Source organism: Achroia grisella, unplaced genomic scaffold (genome assembly GCF_030625045.1).
Source record: "Achroia grisella isolate CSIRO2021 unplaced genomic scaffold, CSIRO_AGI_Agris_v1 utg516, whole genome shotgun sequence".
In the NCBI taxonomy this organism is placed as follows: domain Eukaryota; kingdom Metazoa; phylum Arthropoda; class Insecta; order Lepidoptera; family Pyralidae; genus Achroia; species Achroia grisella.
In genome coordinates, this window is record NW_026712909.1 from 323729 (window position 1) to 346371 (window position 22643).

The 22643-nt window shown below is 31.6% G+C and overlaps 1 protein-coding gene across 1 annotated transcript in view; it reads right to left on the reverse strand.

Moving 5' to 3' along the window:
- The window catches only part of LOC131847138 (protein lozenge-like), a 64264-nt gene that overhangs the window by 22256 nt on the left and 19365 nt on the right, over positions 1 to 22643 (reverse strand). Inside the window, exon 4 of the mRNA XM_059196607.1 lies at positions 17076 to 17234. Within this exon, the coding sequence (XP_059052590.1) occupies positions 17076 to 17234 (159 nt within the window). The remainder of the gene's footprint in view (positions 1 to 17075; positions 17235 to 22643) is intronic.

The window sequence follows — 22643 nt, forward strand, 5'->3', positions numbered from 1 at the left end:
GATTGCATTCTTTCTTTGTTTTTCTTATTTGCTGGATAATTTTCGTTATTCATGCACTGATTTTTGTAATGGCCGACTTGTTTACACCGGTAGCATTTCACCGCCTTGTTTGACTTTGACGTAACAGTAGTACTACCAACATCACAATTTTTCTTGGCCATAGACAAATTATTCTTATTTTGCTTTGCATGATTTGAATGACTGACAAAAGCACCGTTCATTTCATTCTCATTGTAATCTACTGACTCCATGTCTAATAATTTTGTCTTGATATTGTCTGCCGTAATGGAAATGCCCGAATGTTCGATTGCCATGATCATTGGAGCAAAACGATCAGGCAATCCAGCCAACAACAATGACCCTGTCCACTGATCATTTATTTCAAATCCTGTTCCACTTAATTTCTGCGCTGTATCTATAATCTGCGTCACATATGACGTCATAGAACTGCAATTATCTCGCCGGATTGAAATCAAATTTCTCAACAAACTTATTCTCCGTGAAAAGCCACTATCATCAAATAATTGCTGTAGTTTATTCCACAATTCTTTCGACGATTTAACAGTTTTTACGACATACAACGACGGGTCAATGGTCATAATCAACTTAGCTTTTGTTTTTTCGTCCTCCGCGCTTGATATTTCTTTTCCCGATTCTGGCTTGATACAATGTTTCATGCCTTCGAGAATTAAGAAGTTTTCTATGCGAAACACCATTCCGAATAATTATCGCGTCCCTTTATTCGGCACATTGATAAGGTAGTTTGTAGCCATTTTGACGAACAGTTTCTACACTTATACACTGCGATGATTAATACTATCAGTCAGTTCACAGCTAAATCGCATTGAATACCGTTTTTAACACTTGCTTTATTTCAAAATCCTTGTTTAAAAAAAACCAATATCGCGATTCTATGAGCGTATAGCCCATAACCTAAAATAAAACGACGTACTCACGTTGACAAGTGGCATGGAGAGAGAAAAAATTTATTACAGAACAAACAAATATGTCTACCGACATTACACAACAGATGGCAGCACTTAGCATATTGTATAGATATACTTTTAACAGATTTAATATGAAATTGGAACTTGGTTTTTAGATATTCAGGGGTGGAGGGGTGGAAAAGATAGAGTAAAGGAGGGATAATATATGAAAATTCCTGCGAAGTCGAATAGGAAGCCACTTGAGTTGACTGCGAAAATTGGAAATGTGGTCATACTTACGGAGACCAAAAATGAATCGTATGCACATATTTTGGAGTCGCTCAAGTTTATTTAAATTGCGCGTCAGGGAGATTTACATAGCAGGAATCCGCATAATCTAGGATTGAAAGTAATAGGGTATGTGCGAGCGCAGTCTTGGTCTCAACTGGCAGGAAGTACCGTAATCTGTTAATGCTTCCGATAGCAGCAAACATTTTCCGACTCAGCTGTGATATTTGATGCGACCAGGAAAAGGTTTCGTCAAAATGAATCCCAAGATTTTTTATCTGAACGCAGTATTCTATGTCGTGACCATTAAAGGAGACTAGTAGAAGACTATTCAAGTCTAATTTAGATAAATAATATGGACTTCCGATAATCATGCACTGTGTTTTTCTTGGATTCAGTAAAAGGCCATAAGCTTTACTCTAGTCAGAGATATATGCGAGGTCAAGATTTATATCGCGGACAGCATCGGTAATATTACACAGAGCAGCATGTAAGTAAATTTGTAGGTCATCTGCATATAGGTGGTAGGAAGAACGAAGATGAAGTGTGATAGAATTTATAAATAAAGCGAAAAGAAGAGGAGATAATACAACACCTTGAGGTACGCCCGCAGTCGTTGTGCACCAGGATGAACTGATATCATCGATACGAATACGCTGCCGACGCCCATACAGGTAGGTCCGAAACCAATCAATCACCGTTGGAGATATGTTAAGAGAACGTAGCAAACTGAGTAAGATGTCGAAATCTATGGTATTGAATGCATTACTAAAATCCAATAGCGTTAGTACTATCAGCTGCGATTTATCCATACCAAGTCGAATATCATCGGTGATCTTGATTAGAGCAGTAGTCGTGCTATGACCAGGGCGGAAACCAGATTGGAGGGAATTTAGAAGATTATTTGTATAAAGGAAATTGCAAATTTGTTTATGGACAAACCGTTCTTAGACTTTAGAAAGGAATGGAAGAATGCAAATAGGTCGATAATCTGAAAAACTCAGAGGGTTTTTAGTTTTGGATAGAGGAATTATATGCGCATCTTTCCAGGAAGTCGGGAAGAAGGCTGATGATATGGAATAGTTGAAGATAAAAGTAATGGTTGGTAGGATAATATCAAGGATGGGAACAATCATAGCACGACTGACATTATCATTTCCCATGGCATTCGACGATATAGCAAGTATATTTCTCTTAACATCACAATCGGGTATATAATATATGAAATGTAAAATAATAAAATTAAAAGAATAGAAGATTATTGGGAGCTATTAATTTAGATCATTTGGTAGACTAACTCACTTCTTCACACGTCACTTCTTGTAGGATCACGATAGTGTAGTGTGTATTTTCTTTTACGCTATCTACGATATTCCGGGAATGAAAATGAATGGTACTGTAATGTATATAGTGATATGGCAGTGGTAATTGTGCAAAGCTGGGACGGAACGCTAGTGCATAGTAAATATGAAAGATATAATTCCAGTTTATTAAAATAGTATCAATTAAAATATATACAGTTTCATTATGTAGATAAATTGGTGGACTACTCCCATATGACATTTGCTAAAAACAAATTATACTGTTTTTAGCAATAGGTGGATGGAATTATTCATTTCATTTTATTACCTTTTTTACTCCACCTTATATTACGGTAATGTTATTTATTTATACCTATACAACTATTTACCACTATATAAATTAGCTCGTCGAGTGAACTTGTCGAATGCAAATACGCCTCTCGACCAATCAAGGGCTTTGATTAGGGGGAGGGGGGAGTAATTAGGCGCCTTTGATCGTGCTGCCTGTTCTTGTTACACACGTTTCACGTATGTTAAGTTCAGATAATTAACTATATTATCGAGGTCATTTCAAATTAATATCTTGAAGTACCTCGTCGCTTGAACAGGTAGTAGATTAAATTTTAGTATATTATAAGTATTTAAGGTATTGTTAGGTCGCCCGTATGTATTGCTGAAAGTAGGTTATGTTTTACTTACATATATATATATTTCAATAAAAACTGAATTTTAGCCCGGGAGTACTGTGCTACAAGTTACAGAGTATTTTTCTCGTTAATTGTTTATTGGAACAATAATTATGTTCTAGGACAGAATATAATATTAAGAATAACAAATATGTTAACAATATTGTTGTTGTCTATGAAAATTCTTTAGATATTAGACTGAGTTCGTTATACAAAATTAAACAAAGAAATTATTAATAGAAAATACAATGTAAACATAAAACTATATGGCCAGTACGTTAGCAATATATATAACTTTAAACAAGTTCTAGGTGCCCTGAAGGAGGGAATGAGGGAAACCCCCTTACTGTCATCAAGTGAATGAAATGAATGTAAGCTTACCCTTATTATTTCTATTTTATTAAAGTAATAATAAACAATAATACTAAAGCATTTAAAATGTTCAGTAAGGACAGTCAAAATGAGTATCATTTAAAAATTTTAATTAAGTAGGTAGTCCGAACAAAATTTAAGGAAATTGTAATGTGTGTACATATTACGACTACAAACATCTCACACTCGTTACTCGATTGAGATGATGTTACAGCGAGTAATAAAATATAGATTAAAAAAAGAACGACAAGATATCCTCAAGTTACGAACGTATTATAAACTCGTATGAAGTTTAAAAAATAATACTTAGCATATTCCAGCGAAGCTGTACAAATCTTATTAAGGTTCTATAAGAATATTCTCACCCCTCGGCCGAGTTTTCTTGTTTTGTCGAGTTTTTGTCGGCGATCATTTACATCGTAACGGGCGTAATTCGATACATCCTGTGCCTGACGGCCCTCACTAAAGCCTGGACTTGTGTCTGCATAAAATTGTTTAACGAGAACCAACTATGGTATAACAATAACTATAGAAGACAAAATGTTCTAGCCTCGTTTATAGCTTTGATTTTTGAGTATTTTGAAATTAATCAGAATTAAAAATCATTTATTCATGTAAGACATTGTAGCCGCTTATAAACGTTAAGTTTTTTTGTAATAATATTTTTCCTAATTGTAAAGAACTGGCAACAAACTTTTTTTTTAAGTCAGTTTTTTCAATGCTTATATAGGTTAATGGAATATATGGTTATGGAATAGGAACAATTATTGCCAGGCATATTTGTTTTTAGACTATATGACTCACTATTTTAAACCATTAGGTAATATAAATGTAAGTGTGAATATAATATGTATTTATATAACTACTGATATACTACATAACCTCTTATAATACGCTTAATATATAATATGCAAAGTTAGTCATATTTCGTATTTCCGATTCAGCAAAATTCATATAAAAACAGTTTCGAATAATCAAAATACACAATGCTCAAATTAATTGCTTATTAAATGAATGGTATCGAACCACGGGTTACAGTGATAACGACCGCTTAATTAACTAAAGTTAATACCGATGTAAAATAATTAGAAACTAGAATTATCACTACATATTGTGCTGGTGGTCACTCTATTCTCCTAATTTTTAATTTAAAAATGAATCTGTATTAGTGTACATGTACAACATTTATTTGAAAATAATACGAGCTGAATTTCTTGTCAGTTCTTCTCATCTCGAACTTCCGAACTGACGGAAGATTTGATAAATCATAAGAGTATGTAATAGGCCTACATGAATAAGTATAGTAATAGGAGATTATTTAGTCCCCATAAAGTGTCAATATGCTTCTTAATTAGATTTAAGTATCACTTGTACTTTTTGGGTATACTGTTACAATTTAACCAACTTGCATTAGAATATAAATGAATCTAATATAAAATAACATTCAAATTGTGTTTATGTTGCTGTTTAAATTTTAACAGTATATCCAAAAAGTACATAATCTATACCTATTCTTCCAAAGATCAAACAGCGCCTAGCAGTGGTACTGTATAATTGTTATGGGGACGATGGTCGACTCATGGATACTGCTAGACATATCATAATACATTAATGAGTATATAACTTTATACATATGATGAATAAATAAATCAAGGGTCAGTTGAAATTCACTTGAAGTTCATTTGAAGAAATTAACCTAAGACACGTCAAAGGTAGCGACTTGACTTTAATACGTAATGTATGTACTAATATAAAACACAAACGGTAACATTGTCCAGTTCAATGCGTTTGGTTCTTAAGACACGTTCGCTGTGGGTAATGTAAGTTGCTGAGATTAGGATTGGAGCCACTGAATCAGCGCTAAACTTGTTGCTTTTTGGTTAGTTTAAAACTGTTAGTTTTATATTATTTATATTCTTTTTTGTATTTGGTTATATTTGTTAGTATTATATCACAAAGATTTAAAGAATAGAATATAATTCTTTAATCAAATAAATTTTAATTTAGACACTTATGAATAGTCATGCTCCCATCATCATACCCTGTGAAATCCTGTTAATGAAATTCTTTGTTGAATATTTTTGACGACTAGGTACGTACTTACGCTGTGGTATTATTTTTCTTTATATTAAAAACATCAAATATCTAATGATATGTTTAGGTATGTCGTTTAAATTTTTGAACTTCAATTAAAATATAGTATTAAACAAAATAATATACGATTATCATTTGTTTACTTATCTAATACGGTTTCCTAATTTGTATCACCCTCATATTATCTACTTTAATTTAAATCCTTCCTTATCATTCGCATCACGGTTGTATACAATCGATTTTATAAGTAACTTTAGCGGCTTGCGACGTATGTTCAGTATCCGCTCTCGCTATAGCGTATGAAACCGCTAACTTAATGCCCATACCAAAGCTATTGTTACACGGAATGGATCCAGCCGATTGACGATCGTTGATACAGCCGGTCGAACGCGTAATATTATACGTCGAACACGCGATACCCTGGCTAGCGTTACCTATCACATCTCGTACGCCTGTACATACCGGTACACTGCATAACCAAGAACCAATCACATATTACATTTGACAATTCCAACTGTTATCGTTAATTTATCAGCATCTTAGTTCGCGTATTTATTTAAAAGAAAAGTTTTTAGTAACTAGAATGGTAAAATCACATCTAGGAAGTGGTAAAAATGTTCTATATACATGAACAATGGACAACCAATAACCATGGACTTTATTAAATGAATTTGTGACAGTCGTAGTAAAATTTATTTTTCGTAATTACTGTGGTTATTATGCCTCTATACTGCGTAATTTCAATACCATATTTATATCAGCTGTCAGACATAGCTTACGCCAGAAATAAATATTGGATTGGATATTTAAGACATAAACGTTTTTGAACAAACTATGTTTATGTAAAATTATTAAAATTTATATCGTTCATATTAATTTCTACTTACGTGTTTTCAACATATTATAATTTACGCGTTAAAATTCTGTATTTATTTATAATATTATGAATCAGGTTTGTGTACCTATTGATATTGTACTTAGCGTAATTGATAATTTATATTTAATTTACTAGACACCATATAATAAGGTCATTAATTTATAGTTTGAAATATTTCAATCCCAGATCTGCCTAATTAAGAAATAATGTCTATTATCAAATAAATTTTAATCGATGTATGTTTACACTTTTATAAATAAAAAAGGTGTAAAAAGTTCTCTGTTAATTTCCCGTAGAAGTTGAGGTAATTTCGATTTTAAGCCAAAATGATTCTGTAACCAAAGATTCTGCGCAACATTGCTATGTATCAATTGATAAGACTATTTGATAAGTTACCCACTGACTTGAAAATTACTGACAATCTTCACACATTCAACACTAAGCCAAAGGTTGATGAACGGACATTTAAATCTAACATGGACTAGTACAACGCATTTTGTTTATTTAGTACATATTAATTTAAATTATAATGTACCTATTAACTTCATTTCTGAGACAAACACAAAATTGTTTTAGAATAAATAAATAAAAAATTAGTTTGTAGATTTCTAGAAGCATTTTTTAGGTTTGAGGTTTGCTTAATATTGAAAAATCTGTCAATATTTGGTGTATAATAAACTTAATAATTATACATTTATTTAGAAAGTCTTGTTGATATTAATATGCATATACACTCACAATAGAAAGTACGAATTCTTACCAGTACAAATAGTTTTGTCTAAAATTTAAACCAATATTTTTTATAAGGAATCAAAAATACAGTTTCATTTGATTATAGTCTTGATACTATAATTATTAAATGCACAGTGACTATATAATGTACACTACAGAATCAATGTTCTGTCTGTGAGATAATCCGATCATCGCCGCTTCACAGCACTCGGTGTACTTTATATTTCTAACAACAAATGATGCTTTTTAATATCTATTTTCCTTCCACTTTACACAACAATTTTCAAGAGCTGATCATATACGAGTACAAATTACTGGTTCCGTCTACGAGTGTCTGTCTCAATCGTTACCTATGCAATTTGCTCGATTTTTCACGGTAATACAAACTCAAACATAAACATATTACCGACATAAGGTAGCCGTGAGCCACGTAGAACAATAATTGATTGTATTGAGTTTGCCCGACAAGTCAAGAGTATATCGGCTGGTATGACGAGCAAATTAATCTCTCATCTCATTCCATTTTCGTGTAAAAAAGTGAGATGGGTATCATCATGATGCTATCTGATATGCGTTTTCCTTCGAAGGATACGAGTACGTGATTCGGTGTTTTTTTCGTGGGTGGAATTATTTGTAAGGTTTCTTTATGTGTTGCTCATTACGGTACAAGCGCGTATCCTGCCTGGACCGACCGCAAATGCGAGACATTACAGCCTGCTACCACCTGACCTTAGAGATGGATCGTCTATAAACCCTCATTGGCGGTACGTGCTCGCGATTGAATATAATCGCTCGTAAATTCTTATATCTCGATACTTTTTCATGTCCGCAAACACCGGAAAGGTTCATGAAAAGTACAAAATCAAAGTTATTGTAGTGAAATTACAGAAGTTGCGTAAACTCGTTGGTCTTTTAATATTCCATATTTTTGTATGATTGTTCTATTTATTTAAAGAATATTTTCTACTTATAGTACCTATTTATAGACTATAAGTAAGTAACCTTAAAACTAACAGATTAAGGTTACAAATACTTGAACTATACCTAAAATACCTAGTAAGTACTAGGAAAGTAATGTTAAGTACTAGGTCACGCATTTTTTTATTTGTAACATGTTTCAACAGAATCAACATTTGCGTTCAATGAGTGTTTGTTTCGAGTCCTAGTATTGTGAAGTCATTATTTTCTATAGAACGGCTCGCTTTCATGTTTTATTACAATAAAAAGGACGACCTTCCATATGTTAATAATACGGAGAATAAGTCGTATCAACAATTTTAAAAGTAAAATGTAACTCATTGTGCCAATATTTTAATCTATAAATGTAAAAAATGAAATGAATCACTGTCTGGATGATATATGAGATAAAATATTATTACTTTATCAACATAGTAGAACCCAAAATAATATTTATTAGAATTATTTGTTTGTGTTTGCACACAAACGCACAGACAAACAAACAATTCTAATAAATGTTAAACTCTAAAAACCTTAACCGACATAGGTGCGTTTTTCAGTACAGTATTGTAGTAAGCTTTATTGAAACATTTGTGTTTATTTTATTCCAATCGATCTACAAAAAAGATACAAACTGTAAACTATTGTTATTCTGAATATCACGGGTAAGATGTAGCAAACTGAGGTAATAACTTAGCTAATACGTTAGTGATATTCGTACTACAAAATATTGTTCTAAATTTGAAATATTACGTGTAAAGTATTTAAATGAAATGGTTAAAAAATATATAAAATACATTTATAGAGTAAACAGTCCGTCACTGTTCTAATGTTGCCAATCCATTTCAATTTAAATGGAGAACTAAAACAATTGGCCCGCCTTTTTAGTCGGCTGTCGTTGGATTTACAAACCAACTGCAAATGCGAGAAAATGCGAACGGAAAATAGTGGCCGTTAATGAAGGGAAATGTTAAATAATTTATACATAGAATGATTGAGTTCTGTCCAGGCTTTATTTTGTTTACGGTTTGGATGTGTGCACTTACACGCAAATTGGTATGTATGTATTGTTCATCAAGCTTTACAAAATAAAAAAGGATCTTACATATGTAATAATGTTAATTTCTACCACTAATGTTTTTATTATTACTATATTCTATATAAATGCATATAATAATAATACTTTTTAATTATCCCAATAAAAAGAAATATCGCATAAACCATTTAAGCAATAACGCTTAATAAGCTTAACTTAATTAATAACAAACTTAACTGCAATATCGATATATTGAAGTTAAGTTCATTTAAGTTTCGTTAAGTTTACAAATTTTATTATTATGAAATATGCTATATAAATACACTTAAAACAATGGAAAAACTCCTTTTTAACTGTATGTTCTTTACATCTAATATATATTTTTTTCGGATCACGTTCTTTGTTACAATTAAATAGGTCCGAGAGTAGTATATAAACTATTTTTCACTACTTGATAAGTTACTACTAAGTGATAAGTGTGGTAAACTCCAAGTTTTTAATTTAACATTTTTGGACATAATTTATTTTTCTAAGTTTTCTAGTAAATTGCCATTAAAAATACATTCAACTCTAAATTTTCACCTTTCTACTATCAACATCGACTTTTAATAGCGATACTAGTACTCTATTATTTTTCAGAAAAAATATATTCGTATATGTTAAAATAATGTTTGCAGGGTCAACTATTTTATATATAATATATCTTCATTTCTGAATATTATCATTTAATGAACATTACGTAAGTTTTAAAATAGCTCTTATGTTAGATATATGTCTATCTTGCTGTACTTACTACTTCCGCCTTCGGGAAGCTAATTATAAAATTGATGTATCGATAATACATACTTCGTACAGAGTTAACTGTCCAGCTCGTCCAGAAGCTGTGGTTTTGTGGCTTCGGAGCTTAATTCCACCCGCAGCACTCCGCCCTCATACATTTTAATAGTTTTAATGCTCCAAGAAGTCGGTAGCTTCGATTATTGACCATCGAATTCTGGTGAGCTATTCTCTAATGTTTTTTGTTGGAGGCAATTACGAAATCGTTTATATGAAGACGTTTAGACGTACGTGGTTAATCTTTAAACTAGTCGATATTATTTTTTTGAACGTGTATATTATAGAAATTAGGAATATATGAGGTGTGATGATGGTTAATCCTTAATATACCGTCACGATTATTAGGTCTTAGATAGGGTAGTCAGGGGCGAGGAACACAACGAAATATTTGACATTTCGTTAACATCATAACAATTTATAAGTGGGTACATATGTTTGAGTTCAATGTGGTAGCCTACATGGTTTATATTGGCGTTTATTTTATTGGAAAGGTAGTTAGAAATATGAAATTTCATATAAAGATTATTTGATGCCTCCTAGATTTGAATTCAAGATCTTTATAGTGTAAGTCGGTGCAGTGAACCACTACACCAAGACATTCTCAAATCTAATTTTATATACCAGTATTAACAGTAAATAGCAACCTATCTGCTTCTATTATAAGAGACAGAGACACTATAACAAATAAAGAACTTGTTAATTGGAGTGATTTCTAAACTATTTTATTTGTATAAAAAAGTGGATGAAATATAAATATATACATTATTTTTTTATTGTGCATACATTGTCCGTCGGATTGGAACTATCGACGTTACAGGCTAGTCATCATTAAGCACTAAGCTACAACAATGTCAAGTTAATCTTTACAGTAGCTGATAATAATATTTGGAATGTGTTTGTTACATATTAATTAGGCATGTATGAAGCGCGTGCGGTGATGCACCGCTTGTGTCGTGTGCGGTGCCTAATCCGCAGCCGCTTATTACATCCCACAGTAGCACACGGATTGTAACCGCAGCTATTGCCCCTCGATTTCTGCAGCCCTATCGATCTATAGTTTCGTTATCAAATTTTCACACGGAGCCTCGCTCCCGCACCAAGATTGACTTTATTTGAGTAAGTGTAACCGCAGAGATACGCGCTAACGCAACCTAATATCCGATAAGCCAGCGATTTTAACAGAAACTTCACAATACAATGCACACTCGGTTCAATTTCCCAATAAAAGCCGGAGTAAGTTAAATGTATTGTACTGTAAAACAGAGAAAAGTATCGAAGCAAAACTGTGTTAGGTAGCCGGCCAGTAGTCAATCACGGCGCCCGAGATATCGATCATCGAAATTGATCAATCAAATTGAAAATATTGTACCGGAAATAAGGCGCGATATAATACGCTGTTCGTCGAATTGAATGTTTTCGAAATAGATTTTTGCTCACGAAATTGTTATACAGTTATGTATATAGTGTATTTTTTTTAACTAAAAATAATACTTTATTGTTGTCTTGTAATTGATAAACAACGTCATATAGCTAACATAATTATTTGTTATTTGGCAAAAATCTATAAATCTTAAAGAACAACATTTATTTAATAGAGTAATATGCAATTTTCGAGATCGTTCTTATTGTGCTGAGTTTGTTTTCCGAATGAATGAATATATTATACAAAATGCCGATTTAAAAAAGCTTATACTAAGTTTATTGAATAAAGATTATTTTCATTCTATTCCCTATTTTGATGAATCCATTTTAAATATTATAAATTGCAAAAGTATGTTTGTTTATAAAGCCTGTTTATTTCTTTCTCAAAACTAGATAGCTAAATGAATCGGAATAAAGTTATAGATTGTATCATAAGGAAGTCCTGATGACAATCCGTTCTCATATAAATAGCTCATCTTTTATTTAAAAACAATAGACAACGTCACGTGAATTTAATACGTATTACCATACTAGAAAATAAAGGAAACTTAGATTCACATGTCTAAACCTCACTAAGTCTATGCGCACGACTTTACTCTACCTTAGACTCTACCGATTTAATGACATTGTGCTAGCGTCGGTTTTTTCTTGGATCGCATTTGAAGTTATTGTTATTATTTTTCTCTCGTAACTTTGTAATGCGGAGTTTGTTGACCCTGTCCATTCAGTCTCCTGATTTCTATTTTAAATGACAGGTACTGGTGAGTGTTGGAGGTGATCATTTACGAGTAGAGGCGAATATGGTTATTTATGAGAATAAATATTTCTGGTATCATTGAAAAGTTGAAGATATAAAATATAAAAATACTTGTTTGATTTTGAGCAAAGTAGAGTTTATAGAAAGTCGTCTGAGTAGTGGTGACACTTCAGTTCCACGTATTTCAGTCGACATACAGTTTTTACGCTGTATTTCGAAGGGTGAGATACGGCAGTGAAATTACAGGGCATGTAGACCTTAGCTCACAGGCAAAGATACCTTAGTTCACCAAAATAACGTACACAAAAGAAACACAGCCATCACACTGAGTCACCATAACCTACATTTTTCTCATAATATATTCTGTTGGTTATTGCAAACATACACACAGACGCAGCACGAATTTATATATGTAATATTTCCAAAACTATTATAAAATATACATTGTTTACTAGCGTTCGTTTCAATATTAGTTTGACGTATTAAGTTATGACAATTACTTTAACAAATAGAACTTCCAATAAAACAAACACAGCAAATTAATGACTACTTACCCACACATAAATGATAATAAATATATTGAATGAATCCTAGTTATACCTACATAAAATTTACAATCAGCTGGAAAACCACGGGTGCAATTAACGATTTAGCAATGAATGGTCTCTTAGTATTTAATTCATGTACTAATATTGCATAATGGGTATTTCTTGATGAATGAATGGTTATGAAAATCCCGCGGTTTAGTACGAGTACGTAGGAGAATCATTATTTTAACATACCTAATAATAATAATAATCCAGGACAATTTACACACTGCCATCTAGTCACAACCACGCTAAGTAGAGTATTATGGGTACTAGATAACAGCAATAAATACTTTCGATGCATTTTTTTCGTAAATACATGAAAAGCACTGACCGATACAAACAATCATACTCTTGAATACAAAAGTTCGCACAGTGTAGGGAATAAAACTCGCGTCCATCTAAAGTAAAGCGGTGTGCTAAACCGCTAGACCATTGAGGCCGTCAGTATGTTTTTTAAAAAGATGTAGGTACTCATATTTTGGTTAATAATAATACTAGAGGTTACGTCTCTAATATATGTAGTTAGGAGAAAAGTAGGTTCGGGTAGCTAATCCTAAAACTTGGAAATAAATTAAAAGGAATTAGTAATGTAATCTGATATCACAGACAGACACAGAGTGACGATGGAGGTGTAGTATTTTGTGATGGCTTAATAATACAATAAATAAAAAAACAAAGCACGTAATAACTTTAGATCACTAGAGGGCTGATCGAAACGGCAGGCAAGGTGTTCCATCAGTTCATAAGTGGACGGTTCCGATTGTTCGGACCCTCGATCAGGGTTGCCAAGCTTGGAACACTTAGCCTTGTACGAAATGGAAAATCTGGTATATTAGTTCAATTTAACTTTCTAAATATAATAAAAAATACTTTGATGTACTTTGTTGTACATCAAAGCAATTTGACAGATTTTCATTGGTAAAATTCTCGTACAGATTTGTAAGAGAATAAAAATGTCCTCGTAGGATTCTAGGATGGTTGGCAACCCTGCCCCCAATAACTCACTCCGACTACCACCCGCGTCATCACGTCCTAGTGTACACTACGTCACTGTTTGTAACCGCATTAGAAATGACAAAATCTATCTAGTCAAGTAGGTACTTGACTCAAGTAAAACGGCAAGAGAGACAATAATTATTTACAGTAATATATTACGAAATATTCCACACTATCAATTTTTTATAGCAGTAGGGCTTAAAAGTAAGTTAAGTTTTCCTGATTTCAAAGAGAGTCTTCTAAATGACGGGGATTTACAGACTAAAACAATATTATTATTATATATTATGTTTTCATCGGTTTTGCCATCAAAAAATATTAATAATAAACAGTAGTTGTTATTTTATAGGAAATATAATTATTCATAGTTAGAAAAAATCTTAATTTTTTAGTCAAGCCTCTGTGAAATATATAAATAATAAATTCTGTTGAAAAATATTAAAAAAATAAATAAACATAATAGCTGTCTTTTGTATTGAATATGCAAACAAATTATTTATGTATAATCCAGTCCTTATGACGATTGGTTTTAGGTTTATTTGTTTATGATTCATTGGGATTTGTGCTTAAACGTAATAACTGAATCATAGTTATTCCTAAAGACCGATATTGTATCTCAATTGGCAATTTATATTGAGCAAAATATATTAACTATTTTATTGTTAATGTTGAAAGATTCTATTAATGTTTATAATGGGCTCGTATTCATGGTCGGAATCATTATGAATGAAGTATATTATTTATTTAGTCGTAACTGGTTTAATATTTTCTTTATGGCTACCTTTTATACAAAGTTTAATACACGTTTTACGAAAAATTACTTCCTTTTAATTTGAAATTTTTAAGACCATCTTAGGGACATATCATATTTGTGGTTATTATTAACTACTACTGTGGTTTATGTTATAAATGCAAAAGTATCTATTGTATGCAGTTTAATCATTCATTATGTAAGTTGGCATATAGGAATTCCTACATTAGGGATAGGAAAAGATATAGCGTACTTTTCGTGCCTGTCAATTAACTTCACACGAATGAAGGTAGTTTTTTGGTAACTGGAATAGCAAACAAGGTGGTGAACCACTTGATTGATAGAGATAGGTAGTCGTTACAAAGTATCTACATAGCAACGGCCGTGGTACCTTTTATGTGTAACGTCACTGTCATATCTCACGATCGATCCCCGTCAAATTCAAACGGAGATACAACTCAAATTGAAATACAACTTAGAGAAACTGTAAAGGACAACTTTATACAAAGCCGTTGAGATGTTACATATAAATTGGATTTTGGATTAATATTCCAATTCCAAACGAGCTAGTAAGCGGAGTTGACATGAGGAGTCGCAAGCGCAAGCTATAAAGCTATAATATGCGTAATGACCGTCGCGTCATTACTCGCGCAGATTACCGCGCCGCGCTGATGAAAGTCGCTTCTGGGATTGCCTTGTAAACGCCCCACAGCTTAGACTGAGCTTCGGAGTCAGTAGAGTGGAACTACTTTTTATTCACGCATAATGGTCAATTCTAGATTTGTGTGACAAAGAAATGAAGATGAAGAAAAGAACAAGATTACTCAGTAACAACATTGCCTAAGGAACTTTATTAATATATTCGAGCGATGTTTAATATCGTGGAAAACATATAAAGAATAATGAAACAACCTTGATCATGTGGTCGAGTTTACACACATGATTTTTCAACAATTTGTGAATATTTGACTAAATATATCATTTTAAAATCAAAGTTAAAATAATTTATTCACCTGAAAGTTATTTATTACTATCATTCACATTATATATTTATACATATATTAATATTATATATTCTTTTGGAAATAATGTTATTATATTACGGCTTTGTTTAATTAACTAATAATTGTTATTATATTTTAACAGAAATCGTATAGCTATCATTCATCTCTACATTGCCTGATTTACAACGTGTTCTGGTTTAACAACAATAGGAATTAAAGTGGATTTTTCCTGAGGATTCAGGAGTGTCAGCGAGATGTCCATTATATCTTTATAAACATCAACATGCCTACATTTTCCATCAGGTGGGTCATTCCGCAGATAAGATAATGTCATTCATAGATACTATTATTGTATAAAACAAACTTAATATGCATGCCAAACAGTTTTCATCAGGTGTTTCAGTGATGTTGCTATTGTATATAAAAATATTTATGCGGACTGTCTGTGAGATTATTTGGCGGTGGCGTTACATTACAAGTCGTCGGCAAATAAGGCGGCAGTTAGAGGGCCGTGATTGTGCGTCGAGCGGTGCGGTGGTAATGAGCGCGGATATTAATAAATTTAGCAGCCCCACCGTTTACAGTTATTTAGGACATAATTACGTCAAGAAAATTAGCTATCTGCCGGTTGTTGTTTATCATGATTTATATATAGTAGTACAAACTATTAACCGCGACTTCGTTTGCAAACTATCGTCCCTTTTTCATCCACTTCCAAATTATTTGTTGGGATAGAAGATAGCCTATAGTCTCGTAATACAGTCTATCTCCATGACAAGTTTCATCAAGATCCTTTCAACCGTTTAGTCGTGAAAAGGTAACATAAAAAACAGATAAGTAAATATTATAAATATGAAGGCATGTATAATACTTTCACAGTCACATAATATTTGTGTGGTTTGTTACAAATGTTGTTGTTAAGTTTGTTTATTTTAGTCTTCAAATTGTTTGGTTAAAAATATTTTTTTAAATAACGGTTTTTATTCGAAGTAATATATCTAATTCTATAGTGTCATGTTAACTTCAGTTAGGAATATAGTTTAATGTCAAAAACACTGGAAAAAAACTAATTTCTAAGTCTTTCTGATCTCATACTATATAATGCACGTGAGCTCTAAGCAGAGATCTCTAGAAATTGTTATTGGATAGAAGATGCGATATTTTGTGAGTATGGGAGAATGGATGTTTTTAGTCTCTAACGAAAAATTCATATGGAATAAAATACCAAATACATTTAGCCTCCTTTGGAAAGTACACATCTACTATATCCTGTGGAAATAATAACCTTCGCTTCTAAGAATATCCTACAGTTTTTGTCCTTGACGGGCCTAGGTAGCACACTCTAAAAAAAGGCGAGCGCAGTAGATGTTCAGGTCTAAGCGCCATAGTCCAAACCTCTTAATTAAAAAAATATTCTTTAGTACAACTAGTCTTCTATAAGAAACTTACCTCCCACAGGCAGGTTGGCATTGGTCTTATATTCTCTTTCATCGTGCGACAGCGACCGTATACTTCTGACCGGCGAACTTTTGTATTCCATATCTCTAAGCGCCGAGTCTATCAGTGTCCGCTGGAAACCAAAACTCCGGATCGGAGACACGTTCGTACCTGGTACAAAAGAACATACTACTATATAAGGTGCAAATGAATATAGACGGTGCAAAATAGGTATATATGAATTGAGTCGTTTGTCGTTTAATATAGTCTTTGTCCATTCAATTGGAGATAGGCGTGAGGATGTATATGTATGTAAATAGTGCTCAATAATTTAACATATTCACGGCAATATATTACGAGGAACCATTTTAATAAAATGAAACGTTTATTGTGACTGCCTTTAGATTAATATACATTCATACAATCAATCGGTCGATAGTAGAAAGTTTTGCGAATGAAATACTATTTTAAATATAAATAATTAAGCATTTGAATATTATCATTGTGTTGGTTTGATGTCGGTTTTTATGGATGAGAAAGTTATTATACTACTACTTAAATATCTTTGTATATTTTGAACACTAGTGCGGTTAGACGGTCTCTGTGGCCTAGCAGAGTAGCACACTGAAGATCGCGGGTTCGATTCTCACACGAACTATGTGTGCATTTATTGTCTAGTACCTACTCGTATGAAATAAATTCAGATTATTTTGGTACAAGATGGCGCTGTGTAAATTGCCTTGGCTTGTTACTATTATTATTATTTCGCCTAATATTTTATATGCTTTCCAATTCATATTTTTTTAAAACAGATTAATAAATGTAGTACGTAATTAAAAATTAGCAAAGTCTTCTCAGTCATGTTATATCTACAATGACAATGTAATGAACCCAATACGCAAATTACAATCAATCATTGACAGAGATCAATAGGACAGGCCTCAATCGTCCGTAATAAATAATTGGTTTGTAATAATCACCTATTATGGTTACTGTTTTGTTAGATTTGATGGCCTATATTCTTTCATTATATTAGCTATATATTGGAACTTGGAAGAGGAAGTAGTTACAAAAAAAAAAAGTATCATGTCCTCGCGTCATCTTACCTTTCTTTTTTGAACAAATATATAATGAAAAAATATATAACCCATAATATAAGCTATCTTATTAAATGTAATTAAAATCCGCAATTTAGCCGTGAAAAATATAGACAAACAGACACTTTGTGATTCATAATATTAGTATGGATTACAATTTAATTCATTAGAATATTTAATTTACTTTATTCAAGGATGACTTGTATAAAAGTATAAAGCTTATTGTTCTAGAATTTGTCTTTCTAAAAGAACAACTGAAATGAAAAGTAAGTATTTCTCAAAAGGAATACATATATCGATATCTAGTTATGCAACGGGTATTCATAGATTACAGCAACCATTTACCATCACATGGATCTAATGCTTTACCACAACGGCAGGGTAAAAAAACTTACATAATTTTTTTGGTTTTAATTTATTATCAACCCATTAGAAATAGTTGCTTAATTAAATTTATTATAAATAAGAAATTTCATTTAAGGGGATAAGGGGCATTTGTTCTGGGAAATACAAGAGCGAATACATACAATAAACCTACCTAATTAGATTTAAAAATTATTGAAATATTTTACTAAATGTAGTATGTAGTAATTTTTTCCCATACTTTTCTAGAATGACGTTTCCTGTTTAACATTACATGTATAACTATGTGTCAATCGTCTTATTAAAGATGAAAGGTTGTTTTTTTTTAGTCCCAACAAATTGGCCGGTGTTAGACCCAACGAACGGTCTTTGTTTGAGGGGCGCCGCCACAATTATTTGGGCACCCGTAGATATCCGACAAAAAATATGCACATAATTAGTTTATGAGTTTATACAATACAAAATGTATCGATACCGCAATTATGTTGTGAAATCGACGCTAACAAAACACGGAGTTAATTTTTGGTATATAGTGCAGTGTCTAGTGATGTGTCTTATTAAAAAATGTCGATGTTACTATATTTTATGAATTTTTATTTAGATTTTTAGATTATATATAATTTTGTAATTATTTTTTTAAATTCGAAACAATACTTATATGCTAATTTCTGTAAAACCAAATTTAAATTGATAGTGGTCATAGATATATGGTTATAAATGTTGTTTGTATTCAATACATAACATAACATCTTCGCTCGACGAGGACTTCGTAGAAGGACCTGAATTCTACTTTATTCTTTCTAAATTATATTCACTTAAACTCATAATATAAAACTTTATTGATAAATTGATTATTATTTTACTAATTAAAAATAATTAGCTTTCTCGTAACTAGCGTCTCTAAAGAATAAATATACTCTTATATATTTTTTATTTTATTAATAGTTTTATTTAATTAGTAGTTCTATGACACTATTTTATAGTGTATTCGATAAGTTATTATTAATAGAGTATGTAGTTAAAATATATTATTACTATCAGTGCCCGGGTTTTACCCGGGTGAAATTTGTAGCTTATGTGTTATTCTGATGTACAAGCAATATTTAATTGAAGTTTCCATAAAATCTGTTCAGTAGTTTTTACGTGAGAGTAACAAAAATCCATCTATACTTACAAACTTTCGAGTTTATAATATTTTATTATGAAGATATTATTTTTTAATTGGGTATTTCATCGATACTCGATATCTGTGATTGTACAACTCAAATGAGACCCTCAGAGACTGGGAAGCGGCTTACACCGGGGCACGTACAAATTAATTCTATTTACTAAAACTTTTAAGTCCCGGCGCACGCGAGATCTTCCTTTCTTGTCCAGCGGAGTTTGGGGCTTATTCGTTAAGTACGTACTCGCTTTTGTTTGTCCTTTCTATCTACTCTTTGTTTAATATCTGTACATTAAGCTGGATTTGCTGCTGTTATTCTTGTAATAAGTATTTTAATTGAAAAGTACAAGCTATAGTATTAATTATGAGGTGTACTTTAGCGTTTCATTTTTTTAGAACTTTTACCACCATATCTCATTACATCAATTTAATTAAATTGTTTAAAGATATATAAGTATGTATGTATATAATGTAGTAATCATTACTCAGTAGTTCCTTATTTTTAATATCGATTTTATTATTCTCCTCTATAAACACCATAGTATATTTATGTTTTAACTAGATATAATTTGTCATTATTTTGTGTTTACTTTACATTTAAGTTATTTACGAAAAGCAACAGATAATTAGAAGTACTTGTTATTTAGATTTTGATGCCATATTTAATTTTTATATTACAATAATATAATAGAAACAATTAAATTTATGGCAATTCTCATCATTTAAATATAGTACTTCAAGTATGAATTAACATTTTATGAATCATGTAATAACATACAATAATTAGGTTATCGAATGGAAGGTATAAAACGTATTGAAGTTATTATATTATATATATGTTAGTAAAGTTAAACAATGTAAATAGTAGTAGGTATATTAGAATTTATAAATTCCCAAATGCACATTGAGATCATCCTGTATATAACTATTTTGTATAACATATGCTATAATAACCAATATATAAATGAGAAAGTCAGTCTGCATTATATTTTATTGTCTTAGCGGCTTAACGAATCGTCATGAAATTTGTCATACAATGTAGTATTTGTCATGCAAAATGAAACACAACAAAAATGATTAATTAATGTTAGAAATGAGAACCTCTTCTTTCTTAGATCTGGATTCTATCTTGGACTGTGTCCATGTGATCAATCCTAATTGGGATAAAAATTATGTATTTAGTTCTAAAAGAGAAGAATGTAGGCTATATTCTTTTCTTTTAGAAGGAAATAAATGCCAAATTTCAGGCAGATTGGTTAATATTCACTATAGTGATAAATAACACTACGGCCCATCTGAAGGGTAAATTATTACCATAGTGGTAATAGTGGTAATGGTAACCCAAATACTAGAAATGTCACGTCCGCTTCGATGTTAAAACATAACAAACAAATGTATTAATATTACAGAGAGTAAACATTTTATTTCGTGTATAATATACTCGTATATAGGCATCTATGTATTTCATGTAATTATTATTTACTATTTCCGCGATTTCGTCCGCGTAAAGTTTAATGTTTTCTTTTTATAAAAATAAATAACCTTTCTAAAATATTATAACATTAGCAAACTAAGACCCGTTAAAATCTGTACAACCGTTTCAAAACCAAACAGGCAGACTTTTAAAAAGTTTCCTTTTAAAATTATTTATTTTATACAAGTAGCGTATATACTTTCGTATGCTGTTAATTTGAAATGCCAAACAGACATTTTAATTATTATTAACTCAAAAAATACCTGACCGATTGGAAAACCTTTTTTACTAATATAAAGCTAAATTCCTCGCGGGCAGCGCCGCGCCGTATAGCTAGTGTATTACAAAAATTGCAAAAGTAAGTTAGTATTATGTATAAATTATATAATATGCAATGGCAGTCGCTTTGATCGGTGCGGGGATCACAAAGAGTGATCCTCAGGAGCAGTTGTGTTGTGTGCGTGAGTGCAACTTATTACCGATATAATTTCACTATTGTTTGCCGCCGGCTCCGTGCCACTGCCACTCCATATGGCGTAACGTGTTTTTAAGTCAATTTCGTCGATAGTTCGAGTTCCTTTTGAACAGTTTAGTTTCGCGTGACTGGACAAAAATGGCGGAGGACGGATGTTTTTATTTCGCTAATTAATGTTCCTTGAATAAATATGAGAATGTCGTAACACAAAACGATGGCCTTGTTTTTTTTCTTAATTTTTGGGAATGCACCTGTTTCAATTATGAATAGTTATGTAATAATTTTGTTGAACCTTTTTTATGTTTATAGAGTTTAAAATAAATTTATTACAAAACACAATGCCAGTTCCGTGGTGCTTCCATTCCTGAAGACTTTCAAGACTCCGTATTCTCTAATTTTATTGCCATATAGAAATACTCCTCAAACCTGAATACAGCCTACAATGTAGCTGCTTAATGGCGGAAAAGATGAGACAGAGGGACCGCAGAATACTTTGTATAAATGAACCACAGTTTTGTTAAGTATAAATTCTTTGCTGGTATAACCATTTCAACTCTACAACATGTAAATAACAGTAGGTACCTATGTAAGTACCAGTCTTTTAATTTTACTAGTAACGCGTTCTAATTTCGCGCGGGTGATCATAACTTTGTGAGTTTTTACATACATAATATAAAAAATTATGGGAAAAAATATACTTACAGTGTACAGAATATACGGACAATTAGAATAGATTTTTTTAATGAAATAAATGCCAACAGGGACTTACTTTATTTATAACAAAATTCGCTACCTCTATCTTTTTTTATAATATTAGTAACGAATATGTATAGATACATATCTACTTCATTTTATGTAATAATATAATATATATAAAACAGAACTAAAGTTTAATTTTACTATAAATTGTCATTCACTAAATTAGTTCCGTGGGAAGAAAATATTATCTATTAGTGATATCACAACCACAGTGTAACAAGTGTATACCTACCGTGCAGTGTCGAGT